At 51.7% G+C, this 22319-nt stretch overlaps 2 protein-coding genes across 6 annotated transcripts in view; both read left to right on the forward strand.

Moving 5' to 3' along the window:
- Tyk2 (tyrosine kinase 2) overlaps nt 1-1131 on the forward strand; it is a 33079-nt gene extending 31948 nt beyond the window's left edge. For all 5 annotated transcript variants that reach the window (XM_055601280.1, XM_055601279.1, XM_055601281.1 and 2 more), the window contains one exon: nt 1-1131. In XM_055601280.1, the coding sequence (XP_055457255.1) occupies nt 1-135 (135 nt within the window). In that variant the 3' untranslated portion in view covers nt 136-1131.
- Nucleotides 1132-6202: 5071 nt separating this feature from the next.
- Nucleotides 6203-22172, forward strand: Raver1 (ribonucleoprotein, PTB binding 1). Its single transcript, XM_055601326.1, has 13 exons — nt 6203-6431; nt 7797-7863; nt 11445-11914; nt 15500-15691; nt 15772-15901; nt 16113-16219; nt 16747-16834; nt 17127-17338; nt 17424-17729; nt 19634-19708; nt 20140-20283; nt 20652-20735; nt 20825-22172. Exons 1-13 carry the CDS (start codon nt 6213-6215, stop codon nt 20969-20971), a joined length of 2241 nt encoding a protein of 746 aa, XP_055457301.1. The 5' UTR covers nt 6203-6212; the 3' UTR covers nt 20972-22172.
- Nucleotides 22173-22319: the final 147 nt, after the last annotated feature.

Here is a 22319-nt window from a genome sequence, read left to right on the forward strand (position 1 = left end):
ATCTATCTCCTCATGAAGAACTGCTGGGAGTCAGAAGCTTCCTTCCGGCCCACCTTCCAGAATCTTGTGCCCATCCTCAAGACAGCCCAGGAGAAGTACCAGGGCCAGGTGCCGTCAGTGTTCAGCGTGTGCTGACAGCCAGGATCGGCCTCTACATGCCCTGCTCCTCACTCTTTTCTGGAAACCCCATCTGGGAACTAATTTCCCTTCCTTGACCTTGAGCCTGGCTGTGACCTGAACAGATCTTGGATGTGCAAAGGGCCTAACTGGGATCCCTGAGTCTTTCCATTTTGGGTCCACACATCTTTTCACAGTTGAAATCCAATGACTTCAGGAGCTGGGGAGAAACTCTTTGGCTTTGCAGGAGGCCCCAGGGCTTTGGGGTCCAGTTCAGCAAAGTAGCATGGCAAGGCGTGCAGACAGAATGAGACTTCAAAGGAAGCCGTAACACTCTATCACCCCCAAACTGCCAGCCAAGCTAAAGTGTGACTGGGAGAGCCTGGGCTAGCATGGGGAACACCACCAGCTAAAGCAGTTCCCGGTATACAGAAGACACTCAATGACTGAGTGTCAGAGGCTGGGAGATTGCTCAGTCATGAAGGGCTTACAGACGTGCTTGTCTCACAAGCATGAGGATGTCAGTTCAATTCCCAGAACCCATGTTAGCTCTATGTGGTGAGACATATCATGGGTCTCCGCACTGGGTGTGTGTGAGATGGAGACAGGCAGCTCTATGGGGCTCACTGGCCAGCAGCCTAGTCTAGTCAGTGATACTTAGGCCAGTGAGAGTCCCTGCTGCAAAACAAAATGGTGGAACAGTGCCTCAGGAAGAATATCTGGAGATGCCCTCTGACCTCTGCACAAACACATGTGCGCACGCACCTGCACATGCATTTGCATATACACACAGTAGGGCCATTTGTCACAGATGTGGGACTCTGCCCGTTTTACCCTTTCCTTTCTGTGTGACCTCAGGTAAATGTCTTGACCTCTCTGGGCCTCGCATCTCACCTATGGGAATGGTCAAGCTTTCTATGTCATAGGACTGGTAAAGAGAGCTAATGATGGCTTGCATTTAAATTGCTTAGGAGAGAGACACAGATAAGTGGTTAATAAAGTTTTTGTTTATTATTCTGGTATTTTCTTGTGTTTTAGTTGAAGAGGTGAGATTCAGATGAGTTCTAGAATCACATGTATTTGTGAAAGGCAGGGAAATAATCACCTCCCCAAGAAGGATTTCTAAAGACTTCACGTAGGCTCGGTATGGTGGTTGGCACACTCTTAATCCTAGCAGGCAGTAAGGGACTGGGGGCATGGCTCAGAGTTAGAGCCCCTGCCTAGAATCCCCAGTGAGGGGCTGGGTGTGACTCAGAGATAGAGTTCCTGCCTTCAATCCCTCAGTGAGGAGCTGGGGGCGTGGCTCAGAGTTAGAGCCCCTGCCTAGAATCCCCAGTGAGGGGCTGGGTGTGACCCAGAGATAGAATTCCTGCCTATAATCCCTCAGTGAGGAGCTGGGGGCGTGGCTCAGAGATAGAGACCCTGCCCAGCATACACAAGGCCCTTGATTCCATCCTAACGACCACAAATGAAGTATCAGAAGTGTGTTCTTAAGCCACACAGAGGGTAATTTGGTTTGCAAAGCTGGAGAAGTAGTCTTCATGATGCTGTCATGATGGCTGTGTGCCCGCACTTACTAACAAGCCCAACTAACAAGCTTGCTGTTTAATGGACTCTTCGGTTGTTGATACCATGGAGGAGCTTGAAACCATGTCAGGGTCAGTACAGATTCTATCAATATAGAGCCTTGAACTCACTGCCCTCATACCTCAGTGTCCCATTCTGGAGACAAGTTCATGTTACCAAGACCATCACCTGTTTAAAAAATGTTTGAGAGCTGGACAGTGGTGGCACACACCATTAATCCCAGCACTGGAAAGACAGAGCAGGTGGATCTCTACGAGTAGGAGGCTAGCCTGGTCAGCAGAGTGAGTGAGTTCTAGGACAGCCAGGACTTCACAGAGAAACCCTATCTTGGGGGAGAAAAGTTTTTGTTTTTGTTTTTTTGAGACAAGATCTTATTAGTCTTGGCTGGCCTGAAACACACAACAAAAAATCTAAATAGGATCTTCTATTGAGCTGTGTGTTGTGGCATACATTTAATCCCAGCACTCAGAAGGCAGAGACAGGCATATCTCTGTGAGTTCCAGGCCAGCCAGGACCACACAGAGCCTTTCTCTCAAAGGAAGAAAAATCACTGTTGCATGAGTGCAAGGCAATTTCCTTAGAGACCTGCTTATCTCTGCTATATTTCATCATGGAGGACCCTGCTGCCTCCAGCCTGCGCCGTGCCACAGAGCCATTCTACTCGCCATCTAGGGTCTTTCCTTTTCTTCGTTCCACAGTTTTTTTGTTTGTTTGTTTGTTTTTCATTGCAACATATTTGTTGAAACCAGGGTATGAAGTAGATTTTACCACAGGCCAGCCATGTGTCCTGCCCGCCGACCCAGGACCGAACAGTCACGTGTCTGGCTCCTGTACTTCTGGACAGGGCTCCTTCCATAGGGAGTACCCAAGACTTGGTTTTACTTTCAAAAACCAAGGTTTTAAAGGCCTGGTTTTTTGTGTATGAGTATTTTATAAGTGTACCACACATAAACCTTGTGCATGATGAGGCCGGAAGAACACGTCAGACTCCCTGTAACTGGGGTTATATAGACAGTTGTGAGCTGCCTTCCTTGTGGGTGCTGGGATTCCAACCCCATCCTCAGGGAGGGGGGGGTCAGTGCTGCCTTGTTGGAGGCAGGGGTCAGGGTTCCTTTTTGTTTTGTTTTTAGAGACGAAGTCCCTCTATGTAGCCCTGAATATCTTGAAACTATTATGTAGACCAGGTTGTCTAGAACTCAAGGAAATCCACCTGCCTCTGCCTGTTGGAGGTGAGGATGTGGAGACCTGTGGACTGTTTGTTGAATGGGCTGTTCCTGGCTTCTGAGGCAGGTCCAAATGAAGCTGGAGACAAGATGCTCAACACTACAGTCTAAAGCCACCACAGCTAGGCAGAACCAGCAAGATGTCAAACAGATGGTTTGTACCGTGAACCTCAGATGCAGAATTGAGGAGGCCTGGGAGAACTTGACACTAACAAAGGGACAGGGCCTCAAAAGCCCCACAGGTGCAGCCCAGGACGGCAGAGACTGGGCTGCACGAGGGCAGGTGGCCAGGCCATAACGAAGGTGTGGCAGAAGCCATGCGAAGGTCATGGAGTCAGTAGTTCCTGAGTCATGTAGTGTTCTTTTAGGCTTGCTCCAAGGCTGGGCAGAACCAACATCAGAGCTGTCCGTGGTCAATGTGACTTGCACACATGGGCTCCGCTCCAGCCCTGGTGACTGGAAGGTGATGCTCCTTTTCCTTGGAAACTGGCCCAGCTTCAATTCCAGGCCACCGAAAGGGACAACGGTGTGACTTCTGCAGTGCTGTGCCGGAGTTGGGTGTGTGACTCTGCGTGGGAGCGCCACCTGCATGTCCTGTGTGAGCTGGTGGTCCAGACCTTTGAAGCTCTCGTCTCTGTCCTGCCTGGGAAGTATGGACTTTTCCCTTGCCTCACTCTTGTTCTGGGGTGTCTGGTCACATGGTGGTTCTACAGGTGGCTCCAAGATTGATGGTGCCATATGTCCCCAGCACTTGGTGTGCAAAGATAGGATAAGACAGCAGAAGTGTGACAGCTCTGACGGAAGAGGTATCCAAGGAATACCACGAAATCATACTGCACAATAAACCTCACACAAGAGATTTGCTGGAAAAACACAGAAGGGGAATGCCCCTGCTCAGAGGAGAAGCAGCAAAGAAATGAGAGGCAGGCTTTATATATGGCGTAAGGGGGTGCTCAGGGTGTCCTGGGATTGGTGGGATTTTGTGGCCTGATCTTGGGGTGAGCTCATGCATTGGTGCCCTAATCTTGAGCTTTTATTTTATTTTATTCTATTATTTTTCTTCTTTCTCTGTAGGGCAGAGCTTGGCTGTTTGCAAGAGGGGCCTGGCTATTCAAAAACCAAGAGGGGTTTGGCCAGGATAGATATTAGAGTAGTCTCGGGGCAGGGCCTGGCCGCTTGTACCTCAAGTGACTTACATCACATTTTGTGGTGCCAAGCCCAGGGCAATGAGTTCCAAAGCTCCAGCCAGAAGGTTCCAGGCATGAGGTGCCAATCACGACCTCCATTCCTTGCCAACCTAAACCACAGTGTCACCTAACACTGCCAGGTAGCCAGCCCAAGGCAAGGGGAGAGGACGCCTTGCTCTCGGTGACTGACAATCAAGGTAAGAGGGGGGCCTGCAGGGTCTACAGGGGCAAGGTTAGCAGGAGCCCAGGGCACACATATTCACTTGGGCCTCCCTGTGACGGTCAGGTCTCCGTGCTGCCTGCGGCATCATGCTCAGGGATGGTGGCCACTGCAATGGCTTTACTGCACATCTTCAGGATGCAGAAACAGAGGGGCGATGCCCCGTGAGAAACACAATCAGTCGCCCCTGCGTCTCTCTTGGCTTGGCCCTGCGTTCCAAAGACACAGCTCAGGGAAGATCAAGGTCAACATGGGGGTAGGGATTGTATCAATTTATCAATAAAACCTTCAAATTCCACCAGGCATGTTGGCCCATGCCTTTAATCCCAGCACTCAGGAGGCAGAGGCAGGCGGATCTCTGTGAGTTTGAGGCCAGCCTGGTCTACAAAAAGTGAGTTCCAAGACAGGCAGGGCTACACAGAGAAACTCTGTCTCCAAAAACCAAGGGAAAAAAACCTTCAAATTCCATGGCCTGTGGTTTGATTTTTTTTTTTTTTTAACCAGAAGAAAAAAGAGTTTATTTCAGTAAGTGAATCAGAAAATGTTTGAGAAAGCACCCCCCCCCCCCCAAGACAGGGTTATTCTGTGTATCCTTGGATGTCCTGGACTCAATTTGTAGCCCAGGCTGGTCTCGATCTCACAGAGATCCACCTGCCTCTGCCTCTCTGAGTTCTGGGATCACAGGTGTGTACCATTCTGCCCATCAAGAAAGCACATTACAATAATAATTATTAGCATGCCTGTAATCCTAGCACTCGGGAGGCAGAGGTGGGTGGATCTTTGTGAGTTCAAGGCCAGTCTGGTTCCACAACAGCCAGGGCTACCCAGAGAAACCCTGTCTTGAAAAACAAAACCAAAAAATGGTATTGTGGTCAGCAGTTGACCATACACTCCTGAAAGCAGATTTCTACAGCTAGAGAGTTCCAGGTCTCCATGTCTGCCATTATCAACTGCTTACCTTCTTTCCTGATTACGACATTTGCCAGTTCCTTCTCCAGTCCCTGCTTTAGCCTTTTGCTTCCTGGGCTGTATGCATCTAGTACCCCTGGCCATGTCATACCGGGAATCAAACTCCGGTTGTCAAGCTTAGCAGTGGGTGCTTATTTTGTTTTTGAGACTGTGTCTTGCTATGTAGACCAGCTGCCCGGACCTTCAGAGTGCTGGGAATGATGCCAGTGTTGTTTAATATTTATTTTTATGTATATGAATGCATGTACACTCGCATGCCAGAAGAGGGCACTGCATCTCATTATAGATGGTTGTGGGCCACTGTGTGGCTGCTGGGAATTCAACTCAGGATCTCTGGAAGAGCAGACAAGTGCTCTTAACCACCGAGCCATCACCTCTCCAGCCCCACGCCAGGGTTTTTATTAGTTTGTTTTCTGTTTTTCCTTTTTAAAAATCAGGCTGATCTCAAACCTGGGTTGTGCAGAAGAGCATGACTTTGAACTTCTGATCCTGCTGCATCCATTTCCAAAGTGTTGAAACTGCACGTGTACACCACCACACCTAATTTTTGTCTGTGGTTTGTTTTTCCCTTTGAGACGAGATCCCTATGAACCTGGGGATGACATCAGAAGATCTGTCTTCACCTCCCAAGGGCTGGGATTACCGGCCTCACAGACCGTGTAGGGGATCTAACTCCGACCCTCCCCTCCAACTTGCTCCGCGTTTCCTTGCTGCAGCTCCACCCTTCTGCTCAATGACCGAGAGTCAGGGGAGGGGGCGGCGCTCGCGGTGCTGTTCCAGCCAATATGCGCAAGGAGGCCGGGGAAGAGGCGGGGCTTCCACCAACCAATCAGTACGCGCGCCCTCCTTGCCGCTCTATGTCGCTCCGCCCTGAGCTCGCTGGTCCCAGAAGGCGCCGGGTTTCCCAAGATGGCGGCCGACGTGTCCGTTACTCACCGGCCGCCGCTCAGCCCGGAGGCGGAGGCCGAAGCGGAAACTCCCGAGACCACCGATCGCCGGGCGCCCGAACAAGAGCTGCCGCCGCTCGATCCGGAAGAGATCCGGAAACGCCTGGAACATACTGAGAGCCAGTTTCGTAACCGCCGCAAGATACTGATCCGAGGCCTCCCGGGGGACGTGACCAACCAGGTATGGGGGGGTTTGTGAGAGCGTGGCGGGAAATACCACGGTGCGCGTGCGCAGGGGGGAAACCGGGAGGTACCAACGCTGCTGGGCGAGGGTCTCTGTCCAGGGTGGTATCTTCTCCCGGGATCTTGAGCCATTGAGAATGAGGTGGTAAGGGCATGGTCAGCAATGTCAAAAAACCAACTTTGGAGTGCGAGCCGACGTTGCTAGGGGCGACCACCGGGCTTGGGAGAGACCAAGTGGTTGAAGGGTGCAGGTAGTTTCAGGGGCGGGCAGCTGCGGCCCCGTTGAAATATGTGCGGGGGACTGTGAATGGATTGATTGAAATAGATTCCAACTGGCCATGAATACTCAGAGTGCTTCCCCTCCTCTGCCTTAGGGTGGCAGGAGCTCAGATCTGGAAGCTTCGGGATTAGAGCGTGCCCTTTCTTATCAAGTACACACCTTTAAGAGGTAGACCCGGAAGTTGGTGCTGCATCCCCAGAAAGCCTACTAGAATTGATTTGGGAAAATGAAGTGTTCCTTTGACGTGAACGGGCTGGGGGTAGAGTGGAGCTGGGATTATGTATTCTGTGACACTTCCTTGTGTTCTAATCTTGTCTGCCTGGAGTGTCCTCTTGGGGACCTACATGGAGCAGGGCGTGCGATGCTCTTTGAACCCAAGAAAGTGCTATCTATGTTGCCCTGCCCGGTGGTGGTGGAACAGGACCTTTCTGCATTCTGCTCAGAATCTCTGTTCACAGGCTCACCCTAGTACTTATTACTCTGTAGCCACATGGCTAGTGAAGCTCCGGAGGTGTTGGGGAGCATGATAAGGGGACAGACCTGAAGTAAGATACCTGTGTCCTTGGTCTTGTGCATATCTGGAGCTGCCCACCCTGTCTCCTTGGGCTCAGACACAGTCATCTGGTGCAAGCCAGCCCTGGAAGCCAGCTTTCAGAATAGTAGTCCTGTCACCACAAGGGAGTTTGGGTGGCCCATGCAACCATACAGAGTAGGATCATTAAGTGCACAGAGTCTCTGGTCAGGTACCCTTGGGTATCTCTGTTGGCCTGACAGTTTGTGTGGGTCCCCTCTTAACAGCCTCAGTTTCTTACCTTTTGGACAGAATGGCTCAGTAATTAGTTGTGAAACTGTTGTGACCAGAGAATCAGACAAGTTGGGCAATGTCCTTGAAGGCATACAGTTTGAGTTGTTGGTTTTCCTGCCATGAAATCTATAGCCTTGCCCTGTACAAGATAGGTGGTATAAGGGTAGAAGATAGCTGTTACAGTAAAATGGAGCTCTTCACTTATCTACTTGTATGGCAGGTCCACCTATAGGCAGGCTTGGCCAGTGACTCCCCGGCTTCTGATTATGTCTCTGCAGGAAGTACATGACCTCCTGAGCGACTACGAACTCAAGTACTGTTTCGTGGACAAATACAAAGGGACAGGTTTGTGAGCCACGGGTGGACTTGGGCAATGACAACAGTCCTCAGCGGTGACAGGACCTGGCTCAGCATCTGTTCTAAATTGTGGGTCCCATATTGTCCCAGAGGAAACAGGAGTTCTTGTCAGATCAGATCTATTTCCTGTCTGCCTCACGTATAACTCTGGCTGGACTAAAACTCACATGGAGATCAGATTGGCCTTGAACTCCTAGAGGTCCACTTTCCTGCCGCTGCCTCTTGAGTGCTGGGATTAAAGGCGTGCACCACCGAGCCAGCTTATTTATTTTGTGTGTGTTGGTGTGAGCACGGGCAGCAAGTGTGGAAGTTGGAGGACACCTTTCTATAGTCAGTTTTTCCCACCTTGCTGAGGCAGGGTCCCTCTTGTTTCTGTTTTACTGTGTACTCTGGGCTGGTCTCCCATCGTAGACTAGGAGGGCTGGGATTACAGGTGCATGTGAGAGTATGCACACACACACACACACACACACACACAAGTCTGGGGATGGACTCGGTTGTGAGGCATGGACTTACTCTGTAGTCCAGGTTGCCCTGGAGGTCAGGGTGTAGCTCGAGCTACCCTCAAGTTTCCAGCAATCCTTTAGATTCTACCACTACTTTTTTAAGTTTTAGTTATCTTTATTTGATATGTATGGGTGTTTTGCCTATGTACCATTTGCATGTCTGGTGCCCATGGAGGCCAGCAGAGAGTACTGGATTCCATGGAACCAGAGTTAAAGAAGGGTGTATGCTGCCATGTGGATGCCAGGAACTAAACCCAGGGCCTTGCAAGAGCAGTAAGTGCTTTGAAGAGCTGAGCCATCTCTTCAGCTCTATTTTTTGTTTGTTTGTTTTTGTTTTGGACTTTTGGGTTTATTTAAGTCAGGTCTCATATAATCTAGACTAAAGTAAAATTTATTGTATAATTGAGGACAGCCTTGAACATCAAGACATTCTCCTGCCTCCACTTCCAAAGTGCTGGGCTTACAAGCACAATGTATCATTGTGCTCAGCTTCCATGCTCTTCTTGTCTGTCCCCTCATAACCCAGGCCCTCATAACTGGCCATCATACTTTGTCATTGTAGCCTGGGGCTGGCACATCTGCCCCTGCGTGGAATGGTCAGCCCTTTCCCCTTGGGATCAGACTTGGCGGTGTTAGCTTCCTGTGCGGGACATCAGTGAATGCCTATGCTTTCCAGCGTTGTGTGAGGTTGAAGACTGTCTAGAACCTGACAATCTAATGTGGAGAGCAGTGTGCCCCTTCAAGAAGACCTGTCTGAGAGTCGAGGCAGTGGTTAAGATCCTGGGCCATGGGGGCAGGCGGAGCACAGGTTGGAGCCTGGGTCTGTGCTTAGTCTGTGTGACTGTGTACCAGTTACCGTCGAGGATGAGAGTGCCCACCGCAGACCCCTCAGAACACAGGCGCCGAAGGCTCCTGCTAGATGAGCATGAGTACTACAGTTGGAACCCCAGCACCTACATAAATGCTGAGTGGGCCTGATGACCCGCTTGTAATCAAAGTGTGTGGGGGCTGGAGACAGTCTCCTTAACAAGCTGCCTAGGTAGATGAGCCAAATCAGGAAGCTGTGGCTTCAAAAAAAGAGACCAGCCTCCACCTGCACCTGTAAACACACTCATCTGCAGACATACATGTACACATGTTTAACATATACTTGCACATGCAAGAAAAAGAATATAGTCATAGGCATCAATAAGTCAGACGGTTACCAAGCACCCAGTGCAGTCATCCTCCACAGGGCTCGGGGTGTACCAATATCCAATGACATTCAAGTCCCATTTTAAACTGTCATCATCCCAAGAAAAAATGAGGTGCTCAGTAGGTGAGGGTGCCACCCCGCCTGGTGGCCTGGGTCAGTCCCAGCACCTACATAGTAAAGCAGAGAATGACACTTGGAAGTTGTATTCTGACTCTGGAGGTAGAGCATCAGAAGGTCAAGCTATCCTTGGCTACATAATGCATTTGAGGACAGCCTGAGGTACATGAGACCTTCAGAAACGGAAGAAGGCAAAGTGGGGTTATGGACTCGATCTCTGCTCTGGGGCCACAGAGCCAGGATCTAAGATGGGAACTGTCTGGGATTGGATAGGGAAGTCAGGGAAAGGGGCAGGGCATACCCAGCAGAGTCCAGGAAGCAGCGCTGATTGCTGTGAGGAGCCTGGCAGAGGACACAGGCTGCTGGGCCACCTGAGGAGGCTCTCTAAAGTCCTGTGGCTGTAAGATGGCTTGTGAATGAGGAGGCTAGAGGGGCAGAACGTGGCCCTGGAGACCAACTGTCTCTTGAGTATTTTGTAGTGTGTGTGTGCGCGTGTGCGCACCTTGGCATGTATGTAAGTCTGAGGACAACTTACAGAAGCCATTTCTCTTATATTTGTGGTTGTGAGCCTACCCTTTAATGGCTGGTGGCTGAGCCATCTCTCCAGCCCCAGGAGTCATTTCGCACATCCCACTGTGTCCCTGAGGATTGAATTTTTGGTGCTAAGGCTTTCACATGCTGAACCATCTGGTCCTTTTGTGTTTTTAAATTTTCAGTTGATTTTGTGAGGACTCCATGTTTGTACTTGATACTGGAGATTAAATTTAGGGCCTCACACACAGTAGGAGAGTGTTTTGCTACTGAGGTACATCCTTAATCTTGACTGATCTCCCTCCCTCCCTCCCTTCCTCCCTTCCTTCTCTTCTTTGTTTTTAATTTTGTGGTACTAAGGATGAACAGTTTTAACGCTGAGCTACACCCCCAGCCTTCAATTTGTGTTTTTGAGACAGTGACTCATGTATCCCAAAGTGGCCTTAATTCGCTGTGTAGCCAAGGATGACCTTGAGTTTCTGATCTTCCTGCTTCAGTCTTGTGCTGACATCTTAGCCATGTGCAACCACATCTGGTGTATAGATGGAAACCAAGGCCTCGTGCATGCTTGTCAAGCACTCTACCAACTGAACTGTTTGAAGTCCCAGGCTGATTTCAAACTCTATCCTCCTGCCCCAGTTTTGCAAATTGTGGAGTAACAGAGCTGTGATTCCTCAGCCCAGAGTCTGGCTCTTGGGCTGATCTGGGCCTGTTTATTCTCCATCAAGAATAGTGGGTGTGAGGGTTAACCTGTTCCCTTTTTACAGTTGAGAAGCCAGAACCATCCAGAGCTCGGGTTGGGGGCTGGAGTGATGGCTCAGTAGCTAAGAGCACTGACTGCTCTTCCAGAGGAGCCAGGTTTCATGCCCAGCACCCACATAGTGGCTCACGACCACCTCTTAGTTCCAGGTCAGCCAACAGTCTCTTCTGGCCTCCACACACACCAAACACATGTGGTACACAAACATGCATGCAGGCAAACATGCATGTAAAATACTGTTTTTAAAAAAGTGCTTGAGGCGTAAGCTTGAGCTTTAGTGACTACCTGCTTACCCGCTAACTTGAGTGTCACCTGAGTGACACGCCGGGCAAACCATGTGCACAGTGAGCAACTGTTCTGGGTTCCGCACGGCTGTGGAGAGAGGTCAGGGAGGGGGACTGGTTCCTGGTTTAGAGGCCCAGAAGGCCGCTCTGACCCCAGGTCCTCTCATGCCCTGCAGCTTTTGTGACCCTGCTCAATGGGGAGCAGGCTGAAGCCGCCATCACCACCTTCCACCAGAGCCGCCTTCGAGATCGGGAGCTGTCGGTTCAGTTGCAGCCTACTGATGCCCTGCTGTGCGTGGCCAACCTCCCACCCAGTCTGACACAGGCGCAGTTTGAAGAGCTGGTGCGGCCTTTTGGCAGCCTGGAACGCTGCTTCCTAGTGTACAGTGAGCGTACAGGCCACTCTAAGGGTTATGGCTTTGCAGAGTACATGAAGAAAGATTCGGCTGCCAGGGCCAAATCTGACTTGCTGGGCAAGCCACTGGGCCCACGCACACTGTACGTGCACTGGACTGATGCTGGGCAGCTGACCCCTGCCTTGTTGCACTCCCGGTGCCTCTGTGTGGACCACCTGCCTCCCGGCTTCAGTGATGTGGATGCCCTGCGCCAGGCTCTGTCAGCCGTGCATGCCCCCACCTTCTGTCAGGTAGGTCCTGGGCCCTCCGATGCAGCAGCTGTCACATAGCTTTGAATGGGGCTCTTTGGAGAGGCGCTGGGCGTGGTAGGTTAGAGCCTATGTGTGTTCCAAAGGCCTGAGTGCAAATCCTGCTTAGCTCATTTGTTGTAGGTAGGGTGGGAGTCCTGCTCACATCCCCATCACTTACACACTCCTTACTTATGCCATGTAGCCCAGGTTAGCCTAGAAACGCCATCCACTTGCCTAAGCCTCATGATTGCCAAGGTACCAGATAGGTAGCACTCAGCTCATGTTTGTTGCATTGTGCTCTGCTTGCTCATCATTTATTTATTTATTTATTTATTTATTTATTTATTTATTTATTTATTTAATTTGGAGGTGGCATCTCAGGTAGTCCATACTGATCCTGAACTTGGTATGTGGCTGAGGATGAACTTGAATTCCAGATCCTCTGGGCTCTGCTTCTCAAGTACTAGGACATACTCCACCATGCTAAATTTATGTGGTGTTGGGTTGGGATTTCATAGGCCTTCTGCACTCTAGGCAAGTGTTCTACATGCTCAGCTCCAGGCCTCATCAAAGGTGCCTTGAGCATCTGTGGGCTCCCAGCAGGAAGGCAGGTGTGGAGGAGGCCAGCATGTAGTTGCCCAGTGCCATGAGGATAGCCATTGGGCTCTGTGGACTCCAGTCCCCCTCCTGTGCAAGGCCCTTTGTGTACACCTTACCCTCATATTGTCCTCTACCTCTATTTCTAGTCAGGGTCTCATTGTGTAGCCATGGCTAGCCTAGAACTCAGATTTACGTGTCTATACCTCTTAAGTGCTGAGATGAAAGACACACAGCGTGATAATACTTAGCCTAAAAAGGCTAAGTATTAAAAGTATGTCTAAAAAGAAACTTTTGTACACTTACTTATTTGTATGCCTCTGTGTGTTTGTGCATACAAGCGTGCATACTATAGTACCTGTGTGAAGCTGAAGGGGCAATTTTCAGGAGTCATTTCTCCTTCAACAATGTGGATACTGGGGATCAAACTCAGTTTGTGAGGCTCAACAGTAAGGTTTTCTTTTTTGTTTGTTTGGATTTTGTTTTGTTTTTTTGAGACAGGGTTTCTCTAACCCTGGCTGTTCTGGAACTCGATATGTAGACCAGGCTGGCTTTGAATTCCCAGAACTCCGTCTGCCTCTGCCTCCTAAGTGCTGGGATTGAATGTGTGTGTCACTGTTGCCCAGCTCACTCTTACGTGTCCATGTGTTTATGTATTTTTTCCAGTGCTGGGAGTGAAACTCAAGGCTTTGTCCAGTAAGTGTTTTACTGCAGAGCTGTAGCCCCTCCCCTCATTAGATACTGACTGAGTGGTTTTTTTTTTTTTTTTGACTGAGTGGTTTTAAGGCCACCTCTGCAAGACACAGTTGTTCTGGTGCCCTGACTAGAACGTGGGCTTGAGAGTCAGACAGACCAAAGTTTAGGTCTCCATCTCCCTGTCCAGAGTTCACGTGGTCCAGGGCACATTGTGACTCCTTTCCATCTGTCTCTGGATTTATAAGATGGCTGCATTTCTGAGCAGATGCTTTGGGTGTGGGTCATGGGTAGTCTGCATAGACTCTGCCAGTGAGGGGCTGGGAGTGTGGCTAAGCTGTAGGACACCTGCCCATCCTGTGCGAGGCCCTGGATTCAGCTCAGCTTGCTAGGTAAGGACAAGCCTGATGACAGGAGTTTGATTCCTGGGCCCTTCATGGTAGAGAGAACCAACTCCCTCAAGTTGCCCGTTGACCTTCACACATGTCCTGTGACACACAAACTCACATACACACAAAATGAATAAATAGAAGTTTTTTCAAGTGATCAAGCACTGGGCACAGTGATACATGCCTTTTCCCCGTTTTTGTTTTGTTGTTGTTTTTAATGACAGTGTCTGTCTGCACAGCTCTGGCTGTCTGGGAAGTCACAGTGTAAAGCAGACTGACAGCCTCACATGACTCTGTCTTCTGGGGGCTGGAAATAAAGGTGTGTGCCGTCGTGCCAGGCTGTGGCGCATGCCTTTAGATCTCAGCGCTGCAGAGGTAGATGCGGAAAGGTCTCTGAGTTTGAGGTCAGTGTGGGCTATTGCAGTGAGTCCCTGTTTGAAAAAGTACGGCACCTGGGCCGAGGCCTCCGCCCGCCTGGGCTGTCAGGCAGGGGAGTTGCTGTGGAAATACACTTAGCCACTGTCTCCTGGGCTAAGCTTGGGGACATGTCACATGTTTACTGTGCCTGATTTCATGCCTGGGTTCTCCCTGCGTGCTGGAAACTAAACTTGGGTCCTCTGGCAGAGCAGGACTGGTGCTGACCTCCTGAGGCATCTCCAGCCCTATCGGACATTTCGCTGACTCCGTTTCTTTTTGGCAGGGCAAGAACTGCTCTCCTGCTTCTTTTGAGACAGTTTACCCTGATGTAGCCAAGGCAACTTTGAAATTTGCTATATAGTTCAGGCCAGCTTTGAACTTCTGACCCTCTTGCCTCTACCTCCTGAGTGCTATGGTTACAGGAATATGCCAACATACCTAGCCTTTACCCTTTTATCCTCCCATTCTGTCTTCTTCCCTTCCTCTTTGGAGACAGTGTTTTTCAAAACAGTGTCTCATTGTAGATCCAGCACCGGAGGTGGAAACAAAGGTCCCTTGCTGGTTTCCAGCCCAGCCCAGCCCAGAAAATGTGAGCCCTGGGTTCAGGGAGAGAGTCTGCCACAAAGGAAAGGAGACTGAATAGAGACTACCTGACCTTCTCTGCTTGCACACGTGCAGACGCACACCAAAATTTTCTTTTTAAGGTCTGGGAATGATGGCATATGCCTGTAATCCAGCACCCAGGAGGCAGACTAGCAGATTTCTGTGAGTTCAAGGCTGTGCTGGTCTATGAGTTCCAGGCTAGCCAGGGCAACACAGTGAGCTCCTGACTAATACAAATTTTATGGTACAGTTTTGGCAGCATTGGACCAGTCTAAGTTCCATCCAGTCTCGGTTTTAGAAGACGACCAGTTTGAGCTTCTAGATGAGGGATATGGGCTCAAGAAACTACTGGGCTGCTGTGGAGGAAGCTGGTGATGTGACAGCTCTGGCTGTGGCTAGTATCGCTCTACACTGGCACCGTGACCGCCACATTCACCTAGTAATCGCCTCCTTGAAGAGTCAGCTTGTGTATCCTGGCTACCTGGCAGGCCTGGGCGCACCCTCCCAAGTCCCCTGCCACAGTATCTGGGGCCCAAGTCATATGTTCAGGGCAGACTCCGCAGCCTGCTCTTACCTCCTGATGCCGAAGTTCCTGGTCATGCGTTTCAGTGTTTGTTGCTGGTGTGCCAGCACAAACACCAACACAGTGGCTACGGGTGATGTGGGGCCTATCTCGGCCCTACGCCTAGCCATGCAGCTTTGTGTAGACTGACCTTCTAGGGCCTCCTATAGCCACTGCACAGATTTAGTGACCAATTAATGGGCATAAAACAGGACAGTGAGTGGCAAGAAGTCACTCTCTCCAAGGGCTCACTATCAGTGTCCAGGGGTCAGTGTCTGGTCTCTGCGGTTACTTACCTTCTGCTCATAAGTGAATCTTCCACAGCTGGCATGTGGCCAGGATGGGCAGCTGAAAGGCTTCGCAGTACTGGAGTACGAGACAGCTGAGATGGCAGAAGCGGCACAACAGCAGGCAGATGGCCTGGCTCTGGGCGGCAGCCACCTACGTGTGTCCTTCTGTGCCCCGGGTCCCCCTGGCCGCAGCATGCTGGCAGCACTAATTGCTGCCCAGGCCACGGTGAGTAGAGGCGCCCCCTGGACACCAGTGTCTCCCCTCTGTGGCCTCTGCTCTGAGCCATCCTCTGGCCCCCTCCCCAGGCTCTCAATCGAGGCAAAGGACTCCTGCCCGAACCAAACATTCTGCAGCTATTGAACAACCTGGGCCCATCTGCCTCCCTCCAGCTGCTCCTCAACCCTCTGCTGCATGGAGGTGCCAGTGTCAAGCAGGGTAAGGCAGGTCACACAAGGTCACAGGGTTATCATCCAGGGGCCACTGCTAACATTGGCTGTGGTGTGAGGATGGAGGTGCTAAAAAGGACCTTGTACCGGCCAAGACCCACCCTTCCCTGCCTGGACCCTCACGGCACATCCCTCACTGCAGAGAACTTGGGGTTGGCCTGGTTGGTGGGTTATCACAGTGCATCCATGTTTCATTCCAGGCCTCCTGGGTGCGCCCCCTGCCATGCCGCTGCTCAGCGGGCCTGCCCTGTCCACTGCACTGCTGCAGCTAGCTCTGCAGAGCCAGAGCCAGAGCCAGAGCCAGAAGGTAATAGCTTCATATTGGGGGCAACCCCACCTGGCTTCTTTTCTCACCTCCCCCTATGTCAGAAGTTACATTTCTCTCTGCTTTGGAGGGATGCCCTGGTGGCCAGGACATGCACATCTATTCCCAAAGTAAACGTGACTAAGAGAGGCCAGCTTGCATAGCTGGGGTATAGCTATCCTTGCTCAGCATTGTTCTGTGATGAGCAAGGGGGCTGGGTGCTAAGAGCTATTACCATATATGTGTGAGAGTGGTGGGAAGTGTGGAGTTTCAGCCCTGATGCTCACCTCTTTCCTGTATATCCCCAATGCTTAAGGCAAGGGCCTGTCATGCAAGAGCCCATAGGCCACATGAGTAGGTGATGGGTTGGGCCGGGGTCACAGGTGCTGGGAGTCTCCTTGTATGTATCCGCCTGTCATTAATTTGGGAGGTGGTGATGCTGTGCGTTGTGACTGCCAGGACTCTGGGTGGCCTGTGTCTGTTGCCAGGCCACACTGTCCCCACCTCCAGCTGACTGTACTCTGTTCTAGAAGCCTGGGATCCTGGGAGACTCACCTCTGGGTACCCTCCAGGCCGGGGCCCAACCTGCCAACTCCCTCCTTGGGGAGCTGTCTGCAGGTAAAGTCAGACCCTGCTACCCCACCTCTGTAGAGAAACTGTCCCCCTGCCCTGCTACAGTGAATTCTGCTGTGGGGCCTTGGGCAGGTACCCTAATCTGCTTGGGCCATCATCCTGTTGCTTTAGTGCCAACCTCACGGGGCAGCTGGGAGTGTCTTAAAATGCTGATGTCCAAAGAGACCTTGAGTCACTAACTGCCTGTAGGGCACAGGGTTGTCCCTTGTCCCAGGACCATGAATAGAGTGGCCCTTCATGTCTTGGCCCATAGCTGATACGTTCCTTCTCTCTTTAGGGGGGGGCCTGGCCCCGGAACTGCCGCCCCGCCGAGGGAAGCCACAGCCCTTACTACCACCATTGCTGGGCCCCTCTGGGGGTGACCGGGAGCCCATGGGTCTGGGTCCCCCAGCATCCCAGCTCACTCCACCCCCAGCCCCTGTGGGGCTCCGAGGCTCCAGTCTTAGAGGCCTCCCGAAGGACAGTGGGCCCCTGCCAACGCCCCCTGGGGTAAGGTGTCACCCTGCTTCCAGCCTCCCTTTCTTTGAAGTCTCCTCTGCCCAGGGCTCTAGCAAAGCTGACCCTCCTGTTACAGGTCTCACTGCTGGGGGAGCCCCCAAAGGACTACCGCATCCCCCTGAACCCCTACCTGAATCTGCACAGCCTGCTTCCATCCGGCAACCTGGCAGGCAAGGAGACCCGGGGCTGGGGAGGCCCTGGGAGAGGCCGCCGCCCAGTTGAGCCCCCCTTGCCCAGCCCTGCAGTTCCTGGTGGAGGCAGTGGTAGCAACAATGGCAGCAAAGCTTTCCAAATGAAGTCCCGAATGCTCAGCCCCATCGCCAGCAACCGCCTGCCCCCGGAGCCAGGGCTGTCTGACAGCTATGGCTTTGATTACCCCTCGGTGAGTACTAGGCTACCCTGTGTTTTCTGCCTGTCTCGAGGGTAGCCCTCTACATCTGCAGTCCTTGCAGGGTGAGCGTCCCTGGTCCAAACATCCAAAGTGTGAAATGTATCTGGGGAGGTCCCTCAGTCACAGGCGTGAGGACCTAAGTCTCATTCTCAGAATCCACATGATGAAGCCAGGAGGGAGAGAATGCTTGTAACCCTGATTCTGCGGAGGCAGACAGGCTTTCTAGTCTAGTAGGGAAACTGTAGGCCAGGGAAGAGACCATGTCTCAACTGAGTTTGGTAGTGAGGCAGGAAGATTGCTGTGAGTTGTAGGCAAACCACGACTGCAGAGTGCAGCCTTGTCTCAAAAAAGGTGGACAGAGCTAGGACAATCAATGAGTTAGCATATGAAGTGTGTAAGTGGAGTTTGGGTTCTCAGAACTAGTATAAAAGCTGAGCGGGTGTGGCAATTTACCTGTAATCCCAGGTAAATGGCATCCCTGGAGGGAGCTGACTAGCTAGACGAATGGAGTTGGCAAGCTCTGGATACTGGTGAGAGACCCTGCTTCACTGAATAAGCTGGAGAAAGATTCTAATGTCATCCTCTGTCCTCAGTACATCTGTGTGTGCACACATGGATATACTGGCCCAAAGCTGTAGAAAATACGGTAGACAGGAACAGCAGCCAAGGTCGGCCTCTGGCCTCTACCACACACACACACACACACACCATACACACTCACATACATAGTCACAGACACACAGTCCCACATGTACACACATCTTTGCATAGGACAGGTACTCCCCCAGTGAGCTTCGTCCAGGCTTGAATTCAAACACTTGGAGAACCTGCTTGGCTCCACAGTGGGACATTTCACGTCAGGCTTTGTTTGGTGGTTTAGGGGGCAGCGCAGGAAATACTGTCAGCCGGGTGACGCCAGCACTGGGAGGTAGAGGGCAGATGATCAGGAGTTCAGAGCTGGCCCTGGTTCCGTGAGGCCCAGAAAAACAAAAGACGATTAAAGGTGTAGGCTGGTGAGATTCGGAGCTGGTGAAGGTGCTTACCTCCAATCGGAAGGCCTGAGTTCTGTTCCTGCTCCCATAAGTGAGGGGGAGAACCTGCTCCCACAGGTTGTGCTGTCACTCGTGAGAGCTGTGGCATGCATGGGAACACATAGGCATAAAAGCATAATATCTCTGGTATAAAATGCCTCGGCTGTGTGTGAATTAGGCCTGAGTCACTGTTGAATTTCTCACTGTACCCCTCTTTGTGTGATATTCCAAATGCAGGACAACCCACTGGTTCCAGGCGCTTTGCTCAAAGGCAGCAGGCCTTTCTTTTCTCTGGTGTCAGGTGGCCAGTCAGGGCCTCGTGGCTGGCATTTCCTTTCCTTGACTCTGCTGTCCATCTTGGTCTTTTTCAGACTTTAGTCCATGCTGGTTTTTTATTTGGTTTTGGAGTTTTTTGAAACCAGGTCTCGTGTAGCTCAGACTGCCCTCAACTCACTATGTAGATGACTCTGTCATATCTGTCTCTACCATCTGAGTACTGGCGTCTGAGGCTTTCTCCATCACACCCGGTTTTATGTGGTGCTAGGGATAGAAGCCAGAGCTTCATGCATGCTAGCTGGGCAGGTGCTTAGTCCACATCCCAAGGCATGCTTTCTCCCTCAAGAAAGGGCTTTGCATCCTGTCTGTTCCAGCGCTTCCCATTTTGAGCGCAACATGCAGTTACTTGACAGCACCCATCCCTGGAGTCCAGGCATGCCTGCTCCTGGATAGAGTGCACATCTGCTCTGGCTTCCGCTGTGCAGCCCCCTGAAGCCCCCACAGGCCCAAGTGTGGGTGCTAGTGTGGAACTGGCCCAGGCTGGGAAACACCAGCCACCACCTCCATTCTTCTGCCCCTTTAATTTAGGATATGGGACCTCGACGGCTCTTCTCTCACCCTCGGGAACCAGCCCTAGGGCCTCATGGACCCAGCCGACACAAGGTAAGAGCCAAGATGCCCTGCGTGTTCTGTAGAATATAGTGCTGTCTGTAGCAGTCAGCACTAGCTGTGGAACAAAAAGTGTCATCCCTTCATCACTGAACTCCACAAACGAGGCAGTCTTGCTATATTGTCCAATCCAATTCAAAGTGCTCTAGGCTCAAGCATCTACTTACACCCTTCAGTGGGGCAGTAGCTGGTTCACCGGGAGCTTACCCCTTGGCAACACATAGGCGGCCAGTTCTCTGTCGAAGTGAAAAATCAATGGGCTCAGAGAGTGTCTCCCTGAACCACACAGAATGCATTCTCTTGTGGTCCGACCTGAGTTTGTTAAAGTGGCTTTGTGCCTGAAAGATAAACATGACCAAGTAGAGGCACGGTAGGGAAGAGTTCCTACTATTGTTTTCCTCACTCAGCTGACCCTTTCTCTGCAGATGTCCCCACCACCTAACAACTTCAATGAGCCTCGGGGTGGTGGAGGCAGTGGGGGACCGCTGTCTCATTTTTATTCCGGTTCACCCACCTCATACTTCACCAGTGGCCTACAGGCTGGCCTCAAGCAGAGCCACCTCAACAAGGTGAGGAGTTCGCCCCACCAAGCACTGGGCCCTTTGTGTCTGTCTGTCTCTGTAGCTGTGTCATCTAAGGCGTCTCGGCCCAGCTCCACAAGAGCTGGGCTCGCTCTTGTTCATGCTAGAGTGGCAGTAGCCCACTTTGGTTCCTGGACATATGTGGAGTGTAGCACTGTTAGCTTCCCCTTATCTCAGACTGGCATAAGGTGTGGGCGGACTTATCCCCAGACGACAGATGAGGAACAGGTTGATTACCATCAGGCCTCATAGCTCTGAGTGGCAGGCATAAGGCTAGAATTGGACTCTCATGATTCCCTCCAGTGTTATCCTCTGGCCCCAGGGGTGACTTGCTTCCACTTCTCTGACTTCCCCAGGCCGTCGGTTCCTCCCCAATGGGCTCCAGTGAAGGGCTGCTAGGCCTTGGCCCTGGGCCCAATGGTCACAGCCACCTGCTGAAGGTACGGGCAAGGGGAGGGGAAGCACAGGGCTGGGGAGCCCTAGCCCCTGGAAGGCCCCTGACCCGGCCTCCCCTGCCATCTGTCTCCAGACACCACTGGGTGGCCAGAAACGCAGTTTTTCTCACCTGCTGCCCTCGCCAGAGCCCAGCCCAGAGGGCAGCTACGTGGGCCAGCACTCCCAGGGCCTTGGCGGCCACTACGCAGACTCCTACCTGAAGCGGAAGAGGATCTTCTAAGGAGTCGGCACCAGAGATGCTCCAAGGGCCTGCACCAAAATTGCTTTTGGGTTTTTTCTGGTATTTGTGTTTTTGTGGGATTTTATTTTTATTATTTTTTATGTCCTTTCTTTGGGTAATAGAGAAATCTCTGAAAAAGACATTGCTGACCAACCAGCTGGAGCTCAAGGAATGTGGGGGTGTTTGGGGGCCACACCATTGCCTGTGGGCCTGCTCCTGGAGCCAAAACCCTGCAGCCTTAAGAGAGAGGGGCCCGGCCTCCTCCCTTTCCCTGCCTAGCTCCTGGTCTTCTGTGCCCAGCTCTCCAGGCCTCCTCGCCTGCCTCATCACTCCTGTGTTCTGGCCTTTCGAGTGCCTTTGGAGGGGTCCCTGACCTGTGAGGATCAGAGACGGTCCCCGTTTTTAAACTTCGACAATTGACTTTGATTTCCTTTTATAATTCTTATTTTTAAAAGCAACCAGGATGATGACCACATCACCCAACCCACCCACTCCCAGAAAAGCCCCAACTTTGATTCCTTCAGGGTCTGGCCTGCCTGGGCCTCCATTCCACACGTGCAGGTTCCAACAAATTAACCCAATTCGCTACCTAATCATCTGCTGCAGGTATAGCTGTCATGCCCCTGCCTGCCTATTCTGGCCAGTACCCCAGCCCCAGTCTCCTTGCCTTCTGATGCCTTAAAGCTGGGCTGCAGGTCTTACGAGGTCAGAGCCTCTCAGATGCCGAGCTCCAGAAGCTCGACTCAGGACCAAAGAGCTCTGGCCTAGGGATCGCCCTTTGTCCAGGGTGTCTGCCCTGCAGATAGAAGGCCAAAGCCTTGGTCTTGGCAAACCGCCCCTTTTGCCCAAAGCCTGGGTGCAGAGACCAGTATTTTCTGCTGGCTTCAACAGTCTCCCCTGCTGTCTGTGAAAGTTGACCATTGTTACCCAGGTCATTGGACCTCTATGGTGTCCCTCCAAACCCAGATCATCACCACACCCAGGCTGGATTACTGGAGCCAGCCTCCTCTCTGCCCATCTGAGGGGACCTAGGGACTCTGCCCCTGGCCAGCTGAGCCACCAGCCTCCCTCCCCAATCCTGATGATCCAAACCCACTCCAGGGGGGATATCCCCTCTCCCCATTCTCCCACATAGACCTTTGCTGAATTAAAGTTTGTAAGTAAACGGTTTTAAAAAAAAAAAGTATCAGCTGGCTGGTTCTTGAGATAAACTGTGGGCCCAGCGAGATAGCCCAGTATTATAGTAAGGACACATCACCAAACCTGACAACCTGAGTTTTATGCCTGGGGCCCAAATGTTGGAAGGAGAGAACTGATTCCCACAAGTTGTCTGACCTACACATACATA

This window comes from Psammomys obesus, unplaced genomic scaffold, assembly GCF_907164565.1.
Source record: "Psammomys obesus unplaced genomic scaffold, mPsaObe1.curated_primary_1811, whole genome shotgun sequence".
NCBI classification, from domain to species: Eukaryota; Metazoa; Chordata; class Mammalia; order Rodentia; family Muridae; genus Psammomys; species Psammomys obesus.